The sequence below is a fragment of the Battus philenor genome, unplaced genomic scaffold (assembly GCF_028537555.1).
Source record: "Battus philenor isolate CCGP_79_NKW_IND1 unplaced genomic scaffold, ilBatPhil1.0.hap1 SCAF_12, whole genome shotgun sequence".
In the NCBI taxonomy this organism is placed as follows: domain Eukaryota; kingdom Metazoa; phylum Arthropoda; class Insecta; order Lepidoptera; family Papilionidae; genus Battus; species Battus philenor.
The window spans coordinates 9,180,640-9,206,819 of NW_027181674.1; the positions used below are offsets into that span (position 1 = coordinate 9,180,640).

Consider the following 26,180-nt stretch of genomic DNA (forward strand, 5'->3'; position numbering starts at 1 on the left):
CTTAAGTCCGAAACTGATATTTAGACTATAGATAATAAATAAACATATGAAATAAAGGTAAAAAATAACGTAGTAATAACAAAGTATACGTTGCATAAAATTATTTTTTTTTAAAAATGTAATGATATATTTAATACATCTTAATTAATGAAATTATCGATTTTTATTGTAAGAAGTTTTTAGTGTATAATAATTACTTGGTGTAAATGCAAGGTATTGTAAATAAAATAGGGCAAATATATTATCTCGGTAAAAAGTATTCGAAATTAAAATAGTAATATAAATAGTTACAATTTTTAATAAATCTATAGAAAAGACCAAGAAAGAAAATAGAAGCCTATTCACGAGGAAGATTGGCAATATTTTATAATAAAAATCAGGTTTGGCCCTAATTTGAATTTTTCATTTTATATTTCCCATAAGTTCGCTAACTCAGTAACTCAGCAATTTTTTAAATTGCATTCCCAATGTAAGATAATTTTTACAATAATAGCGTTCTTATGTTAAAGCCCTTCCAGCAAATCCTTTATTTATTGTTAAGTACATATATTGTTATATAATAATTTCGAATAACTACATGCTTATCTGTTTTTAGACTAAATGTAATCAATCATTCCTCAAATATAAATTATTGTGTAAAAAACAATCACCTCAGCAAATAATCTCACAATTGGTTACTGTTAATTTGTTCTATATATCTATAGAATTTTGTTAATTTAGAAACAAGAAATAGATTACATTAATTTCCATATATTTCGATTAAAGTAAAAGAGAAAAAAGTTATTATTTCGTTTAATAAAATAAAACTAGCGTATTTTAGTATGAACACCTATAATCACAGCTTTTCTCCGTCTCTGTATGCTGGCGAGTATATTAGTTTATGGTTTCATATTGATTTATGTTCCCACTTGGCGCTAATCGTATTCTTTAGCTGTCTGATAGTCTGCGGTGCGGGTAGTTTAAGCATGTTTAAACCTCTGAGAAATCTCCCCGACATGTTCTACCCGTTTGAGGACGGGATTCCAACCTAGCAAACCCAAACAAAAAATTCGAACTCTAGCATATACCCATCCCCATTATCAGACTGGTGGATTCCAAGTGTTGTCTATAAAAATGAAGTTTTCATTAAGAGCGACGTGAGAAGCTAACACTCAACCTTACAATTTGTTGCTTTCGGAGTTATTTAGGGCTGACGGCTGCGCGATAACTGCGGTTATCAGCAGGAAGAAGTCTGCTTGTGACCTTCCATAGACTTTCCTGACATATTTCACATTTTCAGGGTTGCTCTAGAGGTTTACATTTGTAGATTGCAATTTCTGTGGGCTTAATTCACCAGAAACTGATCATCCTGCGGTTCAGTAAAAAGCTTTATTCTGTTATAAGGTCTTCTCTGGAAAAAGATCTCTCGATAGCTGTAGTTTGGAACTTTAAAGAATTCATGCACGCCCTTTGAGCCACAAAGCATTGGTTATAACTGACCTCAAAAAGTGCAACAATATTGATGGCCTTTCTCCATTTTAAACTTGCTAATATAGAAAGTAAATAATACAACTCAATAAAAATTATTTGAACTGTCTTGTTGACAAGTATAAGATTTCAACCAGGAAGACCATTCAGACTACTGTACAAAATAGTTTGATTTTGTTAGGATACCTAAAACATTCTTTCAGAATTTAGAGCCAGTATTTAAAAAAGGACATCTAGAGATTTTAATAAGCAATTTAATATAAACACTCAAATTTTTATAACTGACCACTAATAAGTTCACATGATTCAAAACTTTTTCATTTTTCTGTAGGACAGGTAATATTGATATTCACAAATTAAAGCATTGAATAATTGTTGTATATGGTTTATTCATAACTTTTGACTAGTGTAGAACATTATTCAGTTAAATCATTATGAGTTTCTGAATCTTTAGAATCACTATTTTCTTTTATTTTATCCTCAAAGAATTGTTTTCTGTGTATTAATGCAACATGAGGTTGCCTTATACCATAGTTAACATTACCCAATTTACTATACTTTCTTTCACCTTCTTTACCCATTAGTTCTCTTAAAGCTTGATTTCGCTGTAGAAGTTTGTCATAGAATGTAACACCACATTTAATAAAATCTGGATCAAGATCACACAGCTTTCGGTCAACAAATGTCTCATAATATACTTCTGTTAAATCTTTCATGAGAAAATATGTCCCTAATCCAAATAATCCTACAATAAAATACATTGTACCTCTAACCACAGGATGTGCCACATACAAGTTAAGTTTTTTGTTAAAGTATTGACAAAAATTATAAGCAAAAAATATGCATATAAATGGATAGCAAGATTCAAAAACCACTTTATTACTCATAGTCATCAATATTTCTCTACAAATGGCAAATTCTTGTACTTTTTCTGGCAGGATTAGAGCATTAGCTAATTTATTTCCGATTTCTGTATTCCAATCCACTTTTTTTTGGTTGACCTAAAAGAAATTAATTCCATTAAAGGACACATTTTAATACTTTAATGACTTTTAAGTACATATATTTAAGTACCTGAATATCATCTTTTTCTATATCTTGAAGTGATTTATAAGTAAAGTTCACAGGAACCCCTATTGCAGCTCCGAATTTTGAGCTAGTACTACCTGAAGAGTAAATACAAATTAGATAAGTTTTTTAACGTTATTTTGTGGTATTCCCAGATTTCTAGTTAGTTAAAAGTTGAATTACCAGCATGAAATAAATCATAACCATATACACTGAAGGGTTGAATTAGTTTTCTGTGAACATCATTTAATTTTAGTATATCAAGGCATCTTTCATAACGTAAAGTTAGTTCTTTCGGAAATTCGGCCGGTTGACCATTTCTGCAATAATATAACCACTTTTAAATAAAAATTGCATATATTTAATAAGCATTAAAAAATTAAATAAACGGATTTCATTTTTATGACTTACTTATAGTAATGCACAAAACTTTTGTATTTTTCTAGAAAAAAGGTGTGTGGCATAAACCTCGCAGAGCTCAAAGCTATTCCAGTGCCAGTAACCACTAAAAATGATAATTTTCGTCCCTGATCGGTTAAGAACCAAGAAATCGGTCGTCTAGTTGTCATTTTATTTGCCTATGTTACAGACCCTGAATAAATTATTTTTTTAGTTACATAAACAGGCCTGAGTAGTCCTGAGCATATTTACTATATTGACTTTTTCTTACAGGCCATTTCTTTTCTTTTTTTAATACGAAAGGCAATGAAATCAATTACATACTGCCAAGTTTCTTTTATTTGATTTTGACCTAAGGTAAAAAAAAACCAAAAATACTTTTCGTAAAAGTTCTAAGTTTATTTAAAATGGTAGTTGGGTGAACGCTTTACCTATTTTTAGCAGTTAATCACAAGATGCTCTTGATATTTAAAATTTATTTAAAATCATCAGGTACTAATTATTCTAAAAGGAACACTTTTTATATATTTCTACATTTTATTAATTTTTTTTTTTTGGATATTTATGAGACTTTAATATTCATAAGCTAATAAGTTCATAATAAAGAGGTTTAATAGGTTTTTTAAATAAATTACGGCATTGCTAAAGAATTTATCGTAACCAACTAATTGCTATGTCAGTTGAACTATTAATTTATCCCTGAACATCCTTGAAAGTGAACTAGAGAGATCTAAATCTAGAAATGCCTCCTAAACCATAAAAATAACGCAGATAATTTGTTTTCCGCTTGTTTTTCAATTTTAATGAATTCGTGATATCTTTTAACAAATTTAGACGTGATATTTTAGCTGACATGTTACTTTAAGAACATTTAATAAAAGAGTAATAATTCAAACATTATAAACATTTATTGATTTTTTTGTATCAACCTAGAATGTATTATCGAATGTCACTGTCATTCATGTATACAATGCTCCAAGTACTTTCAGAAAAGTCAAAATTTTTCAAAAAATTTAAGTAGAACTTTTTTAGGATAGTTTTGTTTGAAATAAGTATTGATACCAAGATATAAAATGATGGAAGTTGTAGATAAATTAGAACAATTACGTTTAGATAACGTAAATGAAGAATGGGCGCAAGCAATTTTCGATTCCGAATTTCTTGAATTTGCTGATTTACCGCCAGACTTTGAGAACGTTTTGGATAGTTATGAATTAAAAACGGTGTTAATAGGAATAATTGAGTCTATTGATTACTGGTTAGATACAGATATTAGTGAAGAGAAGTCGTGGGCCAGATTGTCACAAGAAATACAACATCAAAAACTGTTAGGAATACTTGCTTATTACATTGATTATGGAAACAAAAATGTAATTAATAAGGAACACCGCAATAATGCCGTATTGGCTTCGCATTTGTATTATAAGCTTCTTTCTATTCCTGGATACAATGCATATAATATATATCACTCTCAACTTTTTGTACATACTTTAAGCTGTCTCAGTTTTCCAAAAGCAATGTGTGATAATGAAGATAATTACTTCAATAGTCGTGAACTGGTTAAAGAAGTCAACTTAATGTTAAAGACTCTTAAAGATTTTATTGTAAATTTAAAAAGAGTCATGTTGACATTACAAATAAGACCCACTGATATGAATTTTGAGGACATCTTGGGTTGTTTGGTTGACGTAACTGGTGGTTCTTTTTTAAATAAATTAAATATAGGTTTGTTGTTCTCTCTCCTTTTAGATGGAAGTAAAATAAATTTCAGTATTTTAATAAATTCAAAATAATAATTTATTTTGGTTATAGATAAATTTGAATTGGAAAATCTCTCTGCAAGTAAACATGAAATAATTGATATATTAATTTGTGGAAAAAAAGGGAGTCCTAGCTCTGAAGCCCTTCATTTTCTCTTTAAATGCCTTCTTCCTAAACTGGTTGCTGCATCTATGGACAATCGAAATGCTAATGTAATTATTGTCAGAAAAAGACATGGTGATCTTTGCTTATTGACACACTTTTATAATACTTTAATAATAGAAACAAAGAAAATTTTATTGTTTTAAAAATAGAGTTTACACACAGTTTTTATCCACATTTCAATTTCATTAACAATACAATTATATAATGTATTGTTATTAGTATAATGAGAAACTTAAAATTGTTTCAGCAACTTGTGAGAGCATCATATGTAAAATATTCTGCACTACTTCTAAGTAAATATGGAAAAGTTGCATTATCAGGATACATTGTTCTTTTGCAACATCTTTGTTACACATTGGATGGGATGGTATGTGACTAATTCTTAATTACACATTCTACTGTCTTTAAATGATATCAATGTAACGTTTAATGAGCTAAATTTAAAACTAATATTGAAGTACCATTCATCACAGATTTTTGATGATTTTAATTAGTAATGTGTTACCTAAGAAATATACATATTATTACACACATATAATTACATATGTATGTATATGTTCTGCCGTGTGGAGTTCAAACGATGATTGCTGAGTGATTATGAGTGGACCAGCAAAATGATTATTGCCTTTTATTGTTTTTGTTTTTCTATACACTTTCAAACTAGAAGATTTATTTACTTTCATAGAGTGGCATGTATTAAAAATTGCAACTTTTATTTTTAGGAGAAGGCTGAAGTCCGCACTTCTCGTATGTCTTTGGTGGTAGGCTTAATGAGTCTTCTACCTAAAAAATCATATAAGGAAGTAATCAAATGGATTCTGAAGTTATCAACAACCTCAAAAGTATCACATAGACAAATTGCCATAGTAAGTCAACAATGGTTTTATTGATGTTATCATAAATGTGAATTAAATATATATTTACAGTAAAAATGGAAATATTTTCTCTGTGTAATATTTTCCTTGCATGTCTTTGCTACCTTTAGTACCTTACACTACTTTCAATATATTTTTATAATCTAACAAATTTATATGTATTGAAAAAAATGTGTCTTTGTTAATATATGTTTGCTAAATTAAATAAATTGATGGTAATTCACAGGAGATATTAAGTAAGCTTTTAAGTAATGATTCTGAGGATGTGCAAACAAATGAAGCTTTAGAAAAAAATAACCACAAGGAGCCAGGTACTTCTCTAATAATATTATTACTACTTAATTCATTAATACTTAACAATTTATAAAAGATGCATTAAATAAAAAATGGAAATGAAAAGCTATAAGGATGAAAATATATTTTAATAGACTATAATTTGCACTGCACGGAGGAGTTAAGAGCTTAACAATGTGGGAAATGTGTTTTAATGTTTATTCAGTATTAAGATTCCAATTCTCATTATTTAAAATTTTCTTTAATTTACAATATAACCCATTCTAGTAAAGTTAGCAAAGTTTTAGTTATTACTTATTACTTATTCTTATAACAAATAATTTCTATCAGAAATATTATTATTATTATAAACTATTGAATTGTTCTAGATCCAGACATTGTAGATTCTGATCCAGTTCCAACTATAAATGAAAATGAAAACGAGACACTTGATTCAAATGTCATGGAACCAAATGTTGCCTCTGGCGACAATGATACCACAGAAAATCTAAATGTACAGGTAAAGTGGCTTTTACAAAATAACAAGATATATTAAATCGAAGGATACAAAGTTTTGGCTCAATCTATTAGAATCGAATAAAAATATTAGATAAAATTATTACTCAATTGCCTAATATTAAAGGTTATTGGATGCACTGCATTATTTTGACTAATCACTTTAAATAATAGGTAATCACCATAGTCAAAAGTATTCAATCAGTCCAGATGATACAGACCCAGAAAATTATAATCAATAGCATTGTTGGTCAACCTAAAGCCCGTAGCTGTAAAACAGGAGGTAATAAACATAAAAGTAAAACTAGAATTGTGAACAAAATATGAACATAACAAAAAGAATATATTTAAAAAAATAATGTAATAAATTTGAAAAGTTGCTGTAAGTAATGTGATAACAATTATAAGGAAATAAACAGCATGGTATTAATAAAAGCAAAAGCGATAAACTGTGATATATGCTAGAGAATTGTAGTATAAATGATGATGGAATCATATTAAAAATGCAAAGCCCTGTCCAAAACCAGGCGGGTGTACGAGAGGTTCCCAATAATGAGGTCATTAAAAAGCCCAAGGTTGATCTATAATGCACGCTCTGTAAGATACCATTTATATACATGCGCATTTTAAAACATTGAATCATATATACTACACGCGAGTACCGCGCTTACACATGCTAGAACGGACACTCACGAACCTGTATACATGCACACGCGTTCATAGAGAAATGGACACTCATAGTCATCAAAAGCAAGCGCGTTATGCCTTTTTACATTTATTTCTCTTGTACATTTTCTCTGTATTCTCTTAAAAAATAATTATTATGTAGTCCAATTGGGAAGTCCATGGCTTCAATCAGTGAACACCTGTTTAGAAGCCATGTCCCCACAAATTTTTATACCTATATTTATGAAGAAAAAAAGATTATTATTATTATCATGCACTATCAATAAAATGACAAGTCATAATTGTTTTATTGTATTTTTGTGCCGTTGATATACCTTTATTTTCATACCTGAACTGAAAAGAAAAAAAATATATACATGTATTTTGAGCAAGGTAGAAGCAACACTCTTTCCGAATTGGTAGTGGTGGTCTTAGCCAGGCGACAGAAGCCGGCCAAGTTTCGACACTTACGGCCGCTCTTGTGTCGGAATGCTAACCGGGTATTATTGTATATTTATTTAAGTGACGGCCCAAGCCGAGGTCCTCTCGTGGGGGACCTTGATCTTAGTCACTCCATGGAGCGTTCATCGTTTTGCCTCTTCAAAACCACGGAATCGGCAAAATCTATTTGGACAACAGTAACAGTCCAGTCATAAAAAAGAAAGAATTAAGGGCAAACTGTCTGTTCTAAAATATATCGTGTGCGTTTTGTACAACACTTCTCGCCCTCCATATCTCAACGGTCACATACCAAAAGTAGTCACTAGCACCTTCGCGCAGACTATAAACTTCGATCTCGTTTATAAGTATATATAAGTTAGTTAGTCTGGAGCGAGATAGATGACGACGTTTAAAAATATTATTATAAATGTTTATTATTAATTACAATATATGATGAATTCTAGCACTTTATTGGCGGAAATACTGTAAAACTAATGATACATTTGGCTTCTTTATTCAAGATCGAAATAATTCTATTGTACTTTCAATACTACATAACACCAAAAATATAATTTAAATTAATTCAAAACTGTCCTAACACATGTAACTAATAATACATTAAATTTGATATTGATAATTTAAATTTAAATTATATATTCTAGAAATCGGATGATTTATCGATTTAAAGTACATAAAATGCGGTTATTTATACATGAAATAAAAAACCGTCGACTTTTAGCGATATCATAAAAGGTCTAAGACCTAAGTTTTTTATTAGGTTTGAAAACCACACCGTCTAGTTGGGCAACAAGCCACGCGGCACACTTCTGTGTGTTTTATTTTATAAATGCAATATGTGGCTTGTGTGGTTTCAGATGAACCTTATACGTGGTTTACGGGTGACTCTGGTGGCTTAAATGATTCAATTAGAGATGAATTACTTGTGATTTATATAAATCCTTTCCATTGCATATGGAAATACTCGGTTTTTTAGAGTGTTCAAGTTGTTAAAGCCTTTTTTATTTTGAAACCAGACAGAACAAGAGCAGGAGGTAATAGAAGAGGAAATGATGGGCGTTTTGAATCAAAAAGCGCACACGGCGCCGCACAAAGCGATCGTCCGTGCGGTGTACGAGCGTGTACACGATGCCTCCAGTGCGCTGCGCATGCGTGCGCTCACCATACTCACCGAGTGCGTAGACAGCGCGCACCCTCCCACACAAGACGCTATAAAAGTCAGTATTAAAAGTTCATGCATTGATCATGAAAAATCATTGTCTGAGAATCCCAAACAGCGCTTTCGCTCTTTGACAGTCAGGTTGCTATTCAGACCTTTTTAAGGATAAACGAGTTATTTGATTATGTATTCAAATTATTGTAATGAATGGGCATAACACTTTGTCGCATGTTTGTACAGTAACAGTTAATATTAACGGTTACAGGATTTGAACGGGCAAAGCGAGGTGCCGCGGCTAGTGGCGGTGGCCGCGCGCTGCGTTTGCGACGAGCGAGCTGTGGTACGCAGGGCCGCTGCAGCGCTCGTGCACCGTTTACTCGCCAACGCGCAGCGTCACACGCCCAACGACCTCGCGGTAACTCTAAGAAAAACCACCAAATTTTAAAAAATAACATTAATTAACTTTAAAAACTGAAAACTTTTCTAGTCTTCAGAGATCACATTTCCTCCTTCACCGAGTAGAAATCAGCTAAGAACTTTATGAAATCCCAAAGAATTTTATGAAATCCCACCCGCAAGGAAGGTTAATGGGGCATTCGTTGTGTTCGCGAAGTGGTCGGCGGACAGCCAGTAGTTGTCGTAATACAAACAACACTACACTACATTCCATGTAGTATCGACAATCGACAATTTTTAATAAACTTTTACTGCTGTCGCGTTATATAAATGACGTTAATATGACTTTGGATTTAAACACGAGAAATAGTCTCATCACCATTTCGGTGATTACAAATTTTTAAAACAACGCAATTTTGGAAAATGATTCTTATTCGACAGAAATCGAAATATCAAGGAGACAAATCGACCTCGTGTAATATGTATTGTACATGAGTACTAGACGGATATTATCGAAGAGTGACAGGTTAAGCCTAGGTCGTCCTCTCTTGCCCCCGAAGCTATTTAAAAGCTCAGCGGCATTCTAATCCGATGAAACTTCGCTGCCTTAAAATAGGTCTTAGATGAAGCACTCTTAAGGCCCTGCCGCCTCAAAAGTGAAATCTGCAAATGCCACTTAGGCATCAGTGAAAATCCGATCCAAAAAAATACTTAATACCAGTAAATGCACAACTTTGCTTGGTCGTAATGACGTCAAGATACGTTTACATGGAGGGTAAAATATCAATCTGTGTCAAGGAAAAATATAACTTTTATAGTTTTATAACTTAAAAAATATTTATTTGAAATTTTAATATGCTAAAGAAATTTAATGTTTTTATTATATTCACTATGCAATTAGTGAAAGCATGCGATAAAATTAATATATCGGAGTATAAAAACATTTCCAAATTGAAGCAACATGTAAACACGTAATTCTCATGTCTCTTTCACTAGTGAAAACTCCGTCCGACTAATATAGACAAAGATCACTCGTTCAACCGTCGGCCATAAGGCAGTAGATGCAGCGTTGGTAAGCTCTCCACTACGCATATACTTAAAGTTACGGGAAGACGCGGATGTGGACAGCGCAAGGGGCCTATGTAATATGATGATTATGAACAATCTAGTTCAGCCAACTGAATCATGATGTCACCGTTTTGTGTCATGCTAATAAAGTAAAACTTTTCAGATTCTGGTCGGCATGTGCCGTGATGCGAGCATTATTGTTCGAACGACAGCTATTACGGGTCTAAGCGAGCTCGTAATGCAACAGCCCAGCGAAGCATTACTCGACGCCTTTCTTACCGGACCCATGCATCAACTCTCTGATCCTGAAGCCAAGGTAGACCCGATTTTATTAATTATTACAATAATAATAAACATGATTACGGGTAGATGTTGGCTAATTTAATCTTAAAAGCAATTAAAAATTACATCGAAATAGTAAAATCACGTATTTAGACTTATATACAGAGAGGGCAAAAGCTCTCTCCGCCCAAAGGCCGGAGTAAAAATTATATTATCTCAAAAAAAATATATTAAAGTATTAAGTAAGGCTTATTAAGGTAGTCTGGTTGCAGGCAACTTCCGACAGATTCTATCGGAAATCTCTGAAAGAGGCCCATGTCCAGCTGTGGACATAATACGGCTGAAATGATGATGGTGATGGAGTACATCATTGTTCTCGATTTAATGTTTTCAAACTGGTTCAATATGTATTTAAAAAAAAAACCTTTTTTTAACTTTAACGTAACATAAATACTATTTGTTGCACTAGATTGTTTTAATTTCAAACTAATTTATATTTTTCATAGACTAGCCCTGTCTATGACTAATTACAATCTATTTTTTAGTAGTTTGGTCGTTACCTTTGTAACAAAGTATTTTTTCAGAGATATATACAGTAATACAATAAGATGAAATATTTTTATCTTGTCTATTCCTTAGCAACTTTACTTTGTTTTTCAAATAATTTTAAATTGTATTTAATTTTTACATTAGACATTGGTATGTAATTATTACTGAAATCACAAAAATAATCTTTTTTGTTATAATGATGGTCGGAATATGTTTTATGACCCTTAAGATCCAAGAACAAGTGGTGACGCAAATTCAACAAATACTGTTTGAGAGGCTACGTGTGTATGTCGACGGTGAACAAGAAGACCATCTTCCTTGGTTATTCCTCGGTGCGATCGTCCGCCATAACATGCGCCGACACTTGCAAAAAGCTTGCACGTTGCTCCTCAAGTCATCACAATGTATTAAGTATGTAATTTTTTAAACATTTTGGACTCGAAATAATTGCGGCCCAAACAGCCTGTAGAGACAGCCACCAGCTGACTCTTACGGTTCCTGAATAGAATATTTTGATGCTACACTGAACTGAGTATTTACATCGCAAACAGTAATAAATTTTAAACTATGCATATATTTTCTAGCGTGTTCATTAAACAATATAAAAAATAATCTATTTGCTGTTATTAAAAAGTGTCATTTTGAATATTGTTTTTCAATATAAACCATATAATTTTCGAATCATACATTCATTCATTCGATGCAACTAGCCTCGGACTATAAGCTGATTTGTTTCTTGTCCTTTATCATGATTAAGGCGCTTCTTAGCTGGAGATTAGAGATGGGTAGCTCGCGAGCTAAAGACAAGAAAGGTATATATACCTTTGCAAAAGAAATAATTACTCTCTAGCTAGCACGTATTTCAATTATATCTTTATACTTAACGAGTCAATTTTCGTGACCAGTTACGGCTCGTTCAGAGTTAGAGAGAAAGAGATGCGCTTATATAGCAATTTACACGTAAATGAGAGAGAGCCGTTGTATGTTTGTTTTAAAAACGTAAACTATGGATTTTAGGAACGATAACATCACATGCGCGTGCATTTAGCTTTTTTGTACTTTATGACAAGGACATAAAATGTTTAATAGGAAGCAAATACAACCAAAAAAGCTCACCAATTCGCGAACGATGATTCGTTTATTCACATTCAATGCTCACTTTCATTACTTTTGTTCTGTACACGCACGGATACGTTCTGAAAAGATTTTCTAGGCTAAAAAAACCGAATGAATAAGGAATATATTTTTAGTCTAAGCTGCCTTATTCTCTCTCTGAGCCGCACTGAGAGATACCTTTTTCCTTTCTTTAATGGAGATACCTCTTTAACCGTCTGTAACCAAGTTTTTGTATATCACGGCGTTTTAGTCGTTTAGCGCAACGTATTTAAGAACCAAACTTGAATTCGAAATTTGAAAAAATCAACAGAGGTATTACACGTTTTTGGTCCACGCTGGGAACCTAGACTAAAATATATGTATGTATCTGCATTCTTTGTCCACAGCTTTTATGATATTCGCCAAACGCATATATGCATTCATAGAAACCAAAAGGTTAAAACTCGTATACTTCATTTTCTTATTTTTCTTTTGGTGGATGCGTGTAAGTAATATATAGTATCTCTCATTTTTACATTAATTTCTTGTCACTGATTGTTTACTTATAATAAATTGATAAAAAAAACGTTATCTTATTTATTCTACTCTAGAGAACTGTTGTAATTCAGGTCGGTAATATGATTTGGCCAAGTTTAACTGAATTAGCAAGTTGGAGTTGAAGTGCGTTGAAGTTGAACAGCGTGCAAAACGAAGTCCGCTCGGGCTTTAAGGTTTTGAAATAAAGACCACGGACTGGCAAGCGTGGCATAGGACAGACCACCTAGTTAAGGTCGTACGACGCAGGCCGCTTCCAACCATTCATATTGGAAAGAGAGATTGAAGTCCTATGTTCTGCAGTGGACGTCTTACGGCTGAATTGGTTATGATGACGGTGATGATCTTATTTGTATAAAGTGCTGCTTTTGTATTTCAATACTCTAATAGAAAAAAATTGCATAAGTAAGCAATACACACTACTTATGTGTAACGTTTATCATTAACGTCTTGTGCCTCTCCTTAATTCTTTGAAAATATGTTAAGAACCGAATAAACAGTAAGTGACTTGTGTTATCTGTGTTTACAATGAAATTATAGAACATTATGTTTCTAGTAATCGCGTTGTGGAGGTTTTGAGCACGCACATGGGCGCCGTGAGCGACGCACGCGACCTGCAGTGCCTGACGCTTCTGACGAGCATCGCGCGCCACGTCGACTACTCGGACCTGGCGTTCTTACTCCAGTATTACTACAATTTCGACAAAGATACGGAGGTGACATTCTCATTGTATAGGCTAGTATTTAAATGTGTTAAAAAGAGGTTCTTCGGTTTTCGACGACATTCTTTGACCTTTTTTTCAAGTGTACCAATCTCCACTGCTACTGTATAAAAAGTATATTACCCATTTTTACTTTTACTTTTGTACTGCTTGCGTTGAATCGTGCTATGCTAGCCAAATTATTTTTTCTGAGATAATATTGAATAAACCCGTAACCGCAATAATCAATTTTTACAGGAGAAATAAGAACCCGATTTTTTAATAACTTTCATTATACCAAATCCTTGTAGTGTTATTTATATACCAAATCAAAGCTATTTTTTTTCTGCATTCGTGTATCTTATTTATATTCAGATATTCTCAAAATTATTTGAATTATTACGGTAAACGGATTTTACAGGAATTAAATTTAAACGTATTTTAGAGCAATTTCCTTTACGATGTTATTCGAACGAAATCTGATATTGACCGTCATTAGTGAGGTTGCAATACTATATTATTCATGAGTACATTTCTGCCAATTCTTTCCTCGTAAGTTTTTTCAGTTCATTTCAGTCACATTGGCTTTATTCGTGATCGATTCTTATTTATTCATAAAAAAAAAATAATATAAATAAATTCATAAAAAAGTCCAAAAGTAGCCAGTAATATCCATTACTGAAAAATGAATGAAAAACTTATCGAACATTTTTCCCGCGAATAACTGAGTTCTACTTGCAAGAATTTAGTTCCGTCTGTTATATGGTTTCATTAAACTATTTTCGTAAAAGACTGTACTAATTTTGTCGTAGAAAGCATTAATGGTGGAATAAACTGGTACTAAAAAATATCCTTTTATATTAAAAAAAAAATCCGCAAAAAAATCACAAAGTGTAATACTACCTGTAGATACCGAATTTGACAGAAACGAAAAAGACCCGAAATCGCATAACACGGATTTATTCGGTGGTAGCGTCGATTTGGGAATAGTATTTCATTTTTTTTTTACTATACATCACCTCAAAAATGATGTCGACATTTAACTCTTTAAAAACAATTATCTCTATGTTATTTAAAATGTTATACAGCAATGCTGCAGTTGTAAGATGCGGAAGACAATTAGTTTATTTGAGTCAAAAATCACAAGTTTAGATCTAACAGTTATATTATTTTATAAAGTTTTCTTTAAAAACATTTCATTATCAAAATCAATACTTCTCAAAATGAGCAACAATTGATAATTGCTGAACAGGCCTGAGTTATTACCCCTGGGCCACGTTTGATTTATCGGTCGTGTTACACCCTGTGTAAACGAAGTATGTGCAGCGGAAAGAAATCAATTTATAAATGACATATATTTATATAACATTTATTTTACCTGATTAGAAGACTGCCGAGCTCTTATCGATGAGCGCTCGAAACACTACAAAAACATTGAACTCTTGTTATCGTCCACTCTTCTCATACAAAAAAATATGTACTAATTTTCTTACAGAAACGAGATGTGCGGTTGCTAGCACTGACGCTTGAAATGTTGACTTTATGGTCAAGATGGCTGACGGACACGGACCGGGAGGCACTCAGAACAAATTTAATTCGAAGACTTGCGTCCGCTTCGAACCCTGTTAATGATGGTATATTAGTTAGGAAGTGCACTTGTAACTTATAGTCTTTCGCATCCCCCTGTTATTTAAAAGCTGGAACTAAAGTTAACTTTAAAATCTATAAATTGAGAATTAAAAAAAAAAAAACATTTGTTCGCTTTGTAGAATTCTAAAATTGAATTGCATGACCTTACATTTAAGTTTGTTATAATTTACTCTTAATTGAATAGTACTATCTTTAATTAAGAGTTTCTAAGTTGTTCACCGGTGGAGCAGAACAATTTGTGAATGTTTGTCCATGTCACTTGGATTTTTATTCTCTAGTTATAACATATGGACCATATTTAAAAATAAACTCGATTTTTAGGTTGCAGAACTGCCTGTGCATCTCTGGCAGCGCACTTGGATCCGGAGAATCTGCAATGGGCGACGGATCTTATGCAAATTGGTATGTTAAACATTTGATTATTCGGCATATCTCTGAACAGGCTTATAGTTGTCATTGACATGAACATTAGTTCGGATATTTTGAGCTTACCTCTACAAATTATTTTTTTAAAAATTGTCAAACGAGGTGGAGCTTCGCGAAGGTTGCCCACGCCTTTTAGATTCCCGTAGTATTCGATTCCCGTATTCGAATCTTATTTTCATACACTCTAGAGGTACTTAAATTGAGGGACCTACTCCACAACCTCTGTACCGATCAGTAATGAAAAAACTAATTGCCCTGCACCTCACCTACTGGGTCTTCCCTTTGTTTATCAGACTAGTCTTCATCGGCTCTTGCCCAAGGTCTTCCACTTTGGTTTGCATACCTTGGCACGTGTGGCTCATCCAATATAGTTTAAGTCCTCCAGGATATTGAAGGGTCTCGACTTTATTTCGCGACGCTTACAGCCGATCGTGTTGTAACGTGACAGCGTCCTGGACGACGACAAAGAGAAGAGGCGAAAGAAGATACCTCTGCCGCACGCCAGCATCTCATATCCTCCGAAACGAGACTTTCGTGTGTAATTTTACTAGAATTTTTCCCATGTTAATTATTTTCTTTCGAACATCAACCTCACAGTCTGTCCCATATAAAAGTCCTCAGTGTCGAAGGCCTTATGGAGGTCCACAAAGGTGAAATAAATAAATAAATAACCCTCTTCTATGCTGTTGCTGAAAAATAATAATGTGAACAATGTCCGCGCGTATAGCGGAGCGTCGCGCGGTGAGCGAGGAAGGCGTGGCGGATTGCCTGCTGGCGGCTGATCTCTCGCTTGTGGCGCCCGTGCCGCCCTCTGCCGATCTGCTGCGGCTGCTGCTCGCGCCTCTGGGAAACCCACCTCCCGGTACATATTTTATTTAACGGAAATATTACTCGTTTCCCTTGCTTTGTTTGGAGGGGGAGGTTTCAATGCGTTGTTAATGCAAATATGTTATTTTTTTAATTTCTATTGCTCTCTCTCCTTTCTTTTCTCACAAATTCCTTCTCTCCGTTCCACACATCCTTCACAAAATCTTTAATTTCTTTACGCCTTCCTTCATACGTCGCCTTTCTTTCCTCGTGTACATTCTAATCAAATTGGTTCTTATCTCACAGCATATATTTACTTGTCGCATTTTCGTAACCCTTCCAGGGTTCCTACCTTCGATTTTTATATATGTTGCTATAGAAAATCTTAACTTACTTTGTGTCGTATTTTTTTGAAACGTAACCACGACGCAAAGTAGGGTTTTGCTGAATTGATCTTTTTAACCAATTTTTGCTTACGTCGCATTATGTGAGTAGCGTTGATATGACTTTAGATTTTTATTTGAGTCTAAGAAAGTCCTATTATTAGTGATTTCGGTGAGAGCAAACCTCCGATACAACCCAGGTTCGGAGAATTTATATTATTCAACTAATAGTGTAACGTCTTCATTTAAAAAATAACGTCACTTGTTGTACTTTTTTCAAAAAAGATGCCACGTGTCAACACATAATTCCAAGGTTCCTTACAATTGAGAATAGTGCTATCGAAAACGAATCGACGATCTACCTCAGGAAACGGAATCTTATCTCAGTATTGTCCGGTCCCAAAAAAGATACGTGGGTAATGGCGGAGATGGGTTGCAGAGATGGAGGGTCGGGCTTTGGGCGTGCGCGTGGCGGGCGCGGGGCGCGTCTGCGTGCGGTCGCGGGCCGCCGCCGCCGTCGCCGCGCCGACGCTCGCCGCGCTGCTCCGCGACCACGCTGCGCCTCTGCCCGCGCGCCTCAATGCTCTGCTTGCGCTCACCGACATTTGTGTCAGGTAACAAATTAACCAATTTTATCATCCGACTATGATGGGGAGTTTTAGGAACGCTCCGAAACATCTCATTCAAAATATGTACCATAAACTGTAAAACGGTGAAAAACCAATTTTTTACATTCTTTAATTTTAACCTTGCTAAAATATAGGCATTAATTCTTATATGAGTTTTTAAGTATCAAGTCTAGTTTTCAGCGATATGTCATTGAACATTAAATGTGTGGCTAAGTGGACCAACGAGATTATTAGGTCGCGGGAAGTCGCTGGATGCGAGCAGCGCAAGTCATGTCATCGTGGCGATCTTTGAGGGAGCCCCATTCCTTGCAGTGGGCGTATATCGACGTGGATTAAATGTTTAAAGACAGAGGTGTTTGACCAGTGTGCATAGCCGGTGATGACTTATGAATCTGATCCTTCAAGATGGGAAATAAAAGCGAGCTCAATGACCCCCAGAGAGCAATAGAAAGGGCTATGCTCAGAGCTTCGCTGAGAGGTCGAACCAGAAATGAGATTTAGAGAAGAACCAAGGTCACCGACGTAGCTCGAAGAATTGCTCGTCTAAGGTAGCAATGAGCGAGGTACTTCGCTCGTGTAAACGACGGCTTTGGGTGCTGAAAGGTTCGTAGAGCCCTCTCCACTACCGGCGACGTAGTCAAGGACGGAGAAAGTAGCTGGACACGGGTAAAGCAAGACTTGTCATTGTGGCGATATTTGGATGGCCTATGCAGTGGGCGTCCGTCGGTTGACATAGTGATGTCGAACTATTTGTGCCATATAGATTTTTTTCGACATCATGTCAACTTTCGCCATTTCTGATTGGATTTCCGATTGGATGTCGACTCAGCTCAGACCGATATTTAAACATGAATCCGTTCACCTTACTCATTCATAGTATACTATATTTCACTTTCAATGTTTTCAACAGCCTTGTCACACTTCGGGTTGGTTTCGGGGTGGCCACATATAGCTAAGTCTATACGTGTTCACTGTGGAATTACGATTGTCTTTTTTTTATTAGTTACACCTAAAAATCCCCTACCATTACACGGCAGGAATCATATTTTTTTATTCTTTTTCACTTAGTTTTAACACTAAATCAATCTCGCCGAATTTCTTTCGTCTACTCCTTAATTTGAAACATTTTATCCGAGGTGGTAGACTCTACTTGACGTAAACTAGAGATATTTTTATTTCTATTTCATTTTATTAGAGATAACAAAAGGCATTTATAAATTACAAGCTTAATTAAATATAAAATTGTTACCTTACAACTATCTCACTAATAACATTTAATGAATCAAAGTCAAACAATAATAAATCAAAATAAAAACATTACCAAACAGGGATCAATGATCCAGCGCATTCTCCAGAACAAACTAATAATTACGAGTCACAGCAAGCAGTTACATTCCAAGGAGGTTTAAATTGCATTGTGTATATCCAATGTTAGAGATGTCTCGGTAGAGTGGATATTGGAGGAATAATTGTGTGTTGGACGGGTATCTCACAGGTTTACATGTATCGTGGAGCCGCTACTGGACTCGATCTGCGAGTGCGTGAACGCGGAGACGGCGCCGCCGCTGCGACGGGCCGCGGCGCGCGCGCTCACCCGCCTGCTGCTCGCCGGCTACCTGCGTCTCCGCACACCACTTTACTTTCGGTAACCTTATCTTTGTTTTGATCCACCAACCTCGCTCATTTTTTTTCTTAGTAGTGTAAAAATCGCAAATACTTATATTAATTATATTAGTATATTTTTAATTCAATATTTATATGTACTCATTTAACGAGTTTTTTTTGATAATATGGTCCCGTTATTGGACACCTTTCGTGCTTCCCTATCTGATTTTGGGACAGGGCATTAACATTTACTTTTTTTTCTACTTTTCAGATGTTTTTTTTTATTTCCTCTGCTTTCATTCTATAATTGTCTAGCATACCTCTACATACCATGCATCCCCTTCATACCATGCATGCCCTTTCATGCATCGCCTCTTTCTTCACCTCGTTCCTCAAATATCTACTATATATACACCATTTTACATATATATTTATATATATACTATTTCGTATTCGCGCGTTTAACTTGTGGAGCTAAATCAAGAAATTGTGCAAGAGGAAGTGATGCCGGGAGTAATCGCGGTGTATTTAGATATATTTTGTGTATAAAATTTCCAATTTTGACCCTAACACGATGGCGGTGGCCACAAATGACAGTATTTTTTAAAAAAAAATCATTTTCCGGTTTTACCTAATTCGCTGCATCGTATAGCGTATGTTTCTTTCCATATTTCTAGTGATATTTTGTGACCTCTGTTAAGTTCTCGTGTACGAGTAAGATATTTTTGTTGAGGGTATTAAGGGACTTTCCGTTCAATATCACGGTAAATTACCAACAGTAATATCCTCATGGCAGAACAGTCATTTTCATGGAACTCGTTTCGAAGTGGTTTGTCTCCTAGACACTTTGGTGAAAGGGCGTGCCTAAGCGATAACAGAATCGTTATTCTTTATAAAAATGTCGGTTTCAGGTATTGTGCGCTGATTGCCGACGAGGACCATGACGTTCGCGAACCGGCCGAGTACTACGTTAGCAGTTGTCTCACTACAGACGCCATCTACCACCACTTCGTTGACTGCGTTTTGCACTACAACAACGAGGGCGGTAAGTGATTATATCAATATTTTTCTTTTAATTAATTTCAATGTTTTTTTAAGACATATTGTCGTAATTATGTTTTGAAATATACTTAGTAAATATTTTTCCTATTAAAAAAATAACAGCTTGGCGATATACGAGTATAAAATATTAGATATATACATAAAAAAACAAAGTTTTTCCAGAGAAAACTATTTAATTGTATATTTTCTGGACATATATATTTGTTAGGGTACTAGGGTAGTTATATGTTAAATAGTAGGGTAGTTATATGTTAATGTAAACATATTCATCGTCGTTTAACGACGGTTCCATTAGGACCTGTCGGAACTAGTTCTAGTTTGTCCAACTTGTGGGTGAACATTCTTTATTAACTAGTCCATGGTCTCTACTCCAGAACCTTAACGCCTCTGCGTCCATCGGTGCGCGCTATTATCAGTTTACTGCCACTTTAATTGCCAATCTACTGGGCTGTGTCGGTTAGTTCACCATCCACATTATCATGTCAGCCGATAAACACCTGCTGGAAGGCATAGGACACTCACAAAGATCGCAAAAATGACAGGTCGTGGGCTGCACGCATCTAGTGACTTTATTGTTGGTTCACCCATTTATTTATTCAATTTTATTTAATATTGTTTATTGTATACGCAAGGATACATTTAAATAGTTTCATAATAAAAAAAAAAAAAAACAAAAAAGTACAATGGGCGAAATAGTATAAATATAAATAATGGGTACAAAACATACTTATATACAAACATACATATGTATACTTGTAATAGAAAGGTAAAATACATATAATATAATACTTAGTGAGGAGCCTATCCAGGCAGCATCCATGGACTCGTGCTCGCCACTAGAGAACCTTTCAGAACCATCGTGTACTTATATAAATTGAAATTAAAACAGATTTAACTTCATCTGTTCGCAGAGAACATATCTTTCGACGCACGTCAGCTTATCTACGACGTAATGCTGCAGCGGCTGTCGCTCGTGCAGAAGTTAAACGTGCAATGCCGCTTGGCGCGCCAAGTGTTGCAACACGCCGCGGACCTCACCGACGAGGGCGACGGGGAACTCCCGCCTTCTCTAAACGCCGCGTTACTCGACACTATCACGTTGCTATGCGGACCGCGGATGAGGCTACCCAGTGAGTTTGTGTCTTTTTTACAAAATCACTGCTTTGCTTTCTAATCACATTGCTTACTAAAATACATATTGTTTAATTCATAACAAGTTCCATATCATTATGTATTGTTATCTGATTGAGGTATTATTTATGGGATTGTACGGAAGTTCTCTAATAATAGTGTACTTTGTTCCTTATATTGTCTTGTTTAAAATTAAATTAGCGTTCACAAAATTTTAAATCAAATATTTTGTTATAATAATTAAAGTCTCATTTAACAGAAAAACCACAGAATACAGGTGAGACAGCCGACATAGACGACCTTCAGGAGAGAGTAACAACCAACATCGTTTCCCACGTAAGTCTAGTTTAAAGTTTTAAGTCTTATTTGTCATTGGTATCAGAGCGTTTCTGCGAATTATTATTCAATTACATATGTTAAGCTGTCAAACGTAATATATTTTGTTTCTGTAGTATTTATGTGAGTAGATATGGCTAAATTTGTACAAGCATTATGTCTCGATCGGTCTAAAAATACAAAATGGCTACTGTTATAATTACGCGAAAGTTAAAAAAATCTGGAAGGAGTAATTTATCAATAGGGCAGCAAAACCTTTCACTCTTACACCGGTAACTAATATAATAATATACCTCGTGTTTGAAATATCAATTGCATTTTTAAAATAGACTAAAACTGGGAATAATTTCTTATTTTTGGTTATTCTGTTTCGTATGTTTTAAATTACCAGGATCATATAAAGCAGTTTACTTAGATCATTATATGACAGTGTCTTTGGTACACTCAGGATCATCCCAGTTTTAGCCAAGACAGAGGAGAAATTGATTTCAATCACTACATCGAATATTTAATCGAACGGTGCGATATATAAGTAAAAAAATGGGGAAACAAGTTTATGCGTATTTTTAAACATATGTTAATTTATTAAAATTTGAAAAAAAAAATACAATTTATTAACATGAAAAAAGAAAATAGAAACGGTTTCACGCCATTTTTCAATTGTTTGTCTAAAGTTTTTTCGGTTTATAATACTTTACTTTAAAGTAGACGCAAATTATTAAAAAAAATAATCAAAATAATGGTAATATAGTTATTCTTATAGAAAAAAATATATATGTTAAAATGAAGAAATGTTTTTTTTCCCAACAAAATAAATTATTTAAATTTTAATGCTTAACGCTAAGGTGCCCGAGGATCCCAGATGCAAAGTAAGCTCAATTTGATATTCTAGTTGAAACGCTTTATAATGAATAATTTGAAAACGTTTCTTTTGATTTACTTTTCATACTATTTATGTTACTATCCCATTGTTAAATAATATTAAGTTTTGTTATTTTTGTGGCCAATGTTAATGTTCACATACAAGAATCACATTCACATTTTTATTTTTAGTATCGTTTTTTTATTTTTATTTTAGTGCTTTTTATAAAAATGAATGTTATAGTAGTTAGTAATAAAATTGCGGCAGTAGTAAAGCAATTCTCCGAGCTAAGTCACATACATAAAATAATATTAAAATAAACAGTACTGTTAACCTGCTTTGGATTTTTAAAAGGTTTGTTTAAGAAAATTTAACTAATCACTGTTTAACTTGAGATTATACACTTCGGTTTCATTTTATTTCATTGAATGTCATATAATGTCCGTGCACGAGCGAAAACTAATCTATGACCTATATAATTATAATCTAAGTATATGCGTTAAGATGGACTCGTTCTTATATCGGATGTTACACGAACGCAAACCTAGAAAATGAAGCGCACGGTGGCGGAGGTGCTGGTGCCGGCGGTGTTGAGGCTGTATGCGCGTTTGAGGTCGCGCGGCGGGCAGCTAGCGGCCTATCTCGTGCGCATTGCCACCGACTTGCTCGCAGACTACCGCCAGGAGGTGAGCCCCCGCCCATATTATTATCAACATACGATCATTTAAAGTGACCACTTGTTTATATGAGAAGAATGCAAGAAAAACACAATTTGATAGAAACTAGAACCACATTGAGATATTCTAGTTGACAGGATTTCAAACGCGCTCTGATCTGAGAAGAGCCCACAACAAACTCGATGATCGCACCCTTGGGCCGCTGCTTGGCGATTGCAGTGTTGTATGTGGCACGCAGAGGACGCAGCTGTTCATCCGACGTTTTGATACATTTTTTACAAAAATTTGGTCCAGTCACTTACCCCATCCAACCACCACTGAAGTCAGGAAATCCAACATTGCACTCTGTTGACTAATTGGGAAGCTTTGGAGCTTTTAGCTTAAATACGACCATTTTGTTTATTAAAAATATTGCTATATAAATATATAATGATGCTATACTACAATTGTAAAAAAATTATCATCCCTAATCAAAATTTTTCTCCGACATCCCTTTGCGTACCGTTTAAGTAATTGTTTTAATGTTACCACCCTATTCTTTTTTAAATTATTATTTAAGTAATGACCAGTGCATTTACAGCCTGCATGTCCTGAGCCAACTTTTTAAATACTCGACATAATTCATGGTGCTCTCCCATCTCCCGAGATAAAATCTTTTGCTTTCGAAAAGGATTTCTTGTAATTCTTTCCTTTACCGCTTTGATCGCCCTTTTCGTATAAACACAATGTGAACGGCGTTTTTCGTTTCAAACAAAGCAGGTTTCATTGTACCTATCAATATCCAAGTACACAAATATTTTACTAGCACCAAGCGTATGGAGGATTATAAAAATTATATTTGGCACCAAGTAACCTTATATAATGTGATGCGGTTATCTTTATCATCCCACTTTATTTTGTTAACACGAAATATTCTACAATATTTTTTGAGCAAAAATAAAAAAAACATTAACGATAATAAATATGACAGATTTCAAATTAAAAAGTAACAGTATTTTTGGCCAGACTATTTAGATATGTAGTTAGTAATACAATCACGTATTAGTTTACGAATTTACATTGATACTAGGAACCGTGGCTATAAAATCCATCATGTATAACTTAAAAAAACAAAACGATAGCAGCTAATAAAAAAGTAACCGCGTTATTTGTAAACGGTCTGTACAGCCGTATATATCGTAATTCCAGATCGAGGAGTTGATAGAGAATGACGAAGAGCTGGTAGAGCGCATCCGGCATTTCCAGCAGACGATCGGCTTGGAGTCATCGTTTGGAAATGCGCGCAATCTGGTGACAACTTCTGCTCCGATGGACCCGGAGACACCTCGGCAACCGCGGAAGCGCCACGCGCGCACCACCGACTCCCACCGCAAACGTGCGCTTAAACTGTAACTCTACTGCGAACACAAACTATGTACAATTTTTAACTCTCCTTTAATCACTACAAAGTCCTGTATATTTTTCAGGTTGTAATGTCATATTTAGAATAGATAAATAACGCGTAACATCTAAATTTCATCTTGAAAAAATTAAGAAATCCGGTGGGTCTGTACATTGCAAAAATGGTAAAGTTACACAACTTTTCCTACATCTTCATTTTTTATATATAAAATCTAAAATTAAAAGCATATTATATATTAATGTAATTTATTTATAGCATTCAAGAGTTTTTAGTTGATCTAAATGTCGAACTTGGATCCTCGGCTCATGTAGATGGCTGATGTTACATATGCATAAAAAATTGTTAAAATTTATTTGAAAAGAGCAACTGTTGAGTTTTGGTGGACTGTTTTCATCAGATCAGCGTTCCGAGCCGGTGGTAGCTAACTACTTATAATCTTTAAGTAATTGATTATTGAAAAGAAAATTTTTATCTAAATAAAGATATTTTGAACACGTTAGATATCATGGGTTGATTGAGAGAGCTTGTATAAATGTCCCATGTCCACAATTACATGAATCTTAAAAAGAGTAAATAAATTAATATCGCGTAAAATAGTGTTAGCCAAAAGTATGTGATAACTTAATTCTTAGAATTAGCTTTTCGTTTGTATCGTTCTGATGAAATAATAACGATACAAGCACTGCAAGTAAAATTGTCGTCCACGTGGTGGAAAAATTTTGTTTTGTTTATTATATTTGTGTTGTCATTGATATACATATAGAATTATGGCTTCTATTTAATAAAGATTTTCGTTTTCATTTTTCACTCTTTGAATAAATATAATTTAATATAACATCCCACTACATATAATTTTATTGTTTAAATAAGACTATGTCCAAGATGTAATTAACTGCGAGGGAAAAGTGTTTTCGGAAGCACTGACCGCGCGGATTTCTCCGTCACGATGTTTCAGTGGTCGCGTGCGCATCGCGGGTTGGCCCCGAGTCTTTTTTTAACAATAACGAATTCTTACGTAACCGCTCGTCGACATTTTTGTTTACACTTTCACATTCTCACAAGAGATGCTCCACTTCCTTCGTCAAGCGACAGCTCAGACTGGTCACACTTGGAGAATGGATTAGGAGGTATACGTAGCCGACTACGGCAACTATAACGAGGAACTTGTTCCCGGACGCTTTATCAGCCTACCGCGTACTACGGAAAGTCCAGCTGGACACGTTTCTGATGCAGACGTTCAGGGGGCAGGGGGGATTCTCTGTCTACCTGCCTTTAAGCTCAAGCAGCGCTCCAGCAAGCCTCTATTAAACATTAATAATAAGCCATGCATTGCAACAAAATAATGCGTTGTCCCCGTTTGGTGGGCCTTCGTCAGAGAGAGGCGTCAGTTTCGATGAATTCGCTTCGGGAAGCTTCCTCTCAAATACTGATCAGTCGCTTTGCTTTCACCGAAGTCACCTCAACTCATGGATTTTTCTACACCCAACTCTTGTAAATTTAAAAGAAAATATTCGTCGAAAAACCAGCTCAACAGAATAAAGTTTACTGCAGAACATAAAGCTCCGTTTTCAACAGTGTGTGTGAAGACGTTTGGATGACATACTTTTTAAAAAATAAAATCAACTATTCTGTTCTATCGTTCAATGCTTTTATTAAAACTATGTCTCAAATAAAACATTTTTTTAAGTTTAAAAACATAAATCTGACACAAGACACCAATAATAGATATATATATATATATATATTAAAAAAAATC

General features: G+C 34.5%; 2 protein-coding genes across 2 annotated transcripts; one reads left to right on the plus strand and one right to left on the minus strand.

The window, feature by feature from the left end:
- Positions 1-1,852: 1,852 nt before the first annotated feature.
- LOC137932974 (transmembrane protein 177) lies at positions 1,853-3,209 on the minus strand. The gene is made up of 4 exons (XM_068776669.1): positions 2,947-3,209; positions 2,719-2,855; positions 2,542-2,633; positions 1,853-2,468 (listed from the first exon to the last, which is right to left on the minus strand). The coding sequence occupies exons 1-4, from the start codon at positions 3,102-3,104 to the stop codon at positions 1,884-1,886; spliced, it is 972 nt and encodes a 323-aa protein (XP_068632770.1). The 5' UTR covers positions 3,105-3,209; the 3' UTR covers positions 1,853-1,883.
- A 718-nt stretch (positions 3,210-3,927) lies between these two features.
- Positions 3,928-25,220, plus strand: Cap-D3 (Chromosome associated protein D3). Its single transcript, XM_068776301.1, has 21 exons — positions 3,928-4,659; positions 4,747-4,907; positions 5,108-5,227; positions 5,583-5,726; positions 5,962-6,046; positions 6,398-6,528; positions 8,666-8,866; positions 9,074-9,223; positions 10,436-10,588; positions 11,333-11,514; positions 13,310-13,469; positions 14,950-15,088; positions 15,426-15,506; positions 16,258-16,392; positions 17,160-17,334; positions 18,845-18,994; positions 19,866-19,999; positions 20,928-21,146; positions 21,407-21,483; positions 22,894-23,031; positions 24,211-25,220. Exons 1-21 carry the CDS (start codon positions 4,008-4,010, stop codon positions 24,412-24,414), a joined length of 3,591 nt encoding a protein of 1,196 aa, XP_068632402.1. The 5' UTR covers positions 3,928-4,007; the 3' UTR covers positions 24,415-25,220.
- The last annotated feature ends 960 nt before the right edge of the window (positions 25,221-26,180 follow it).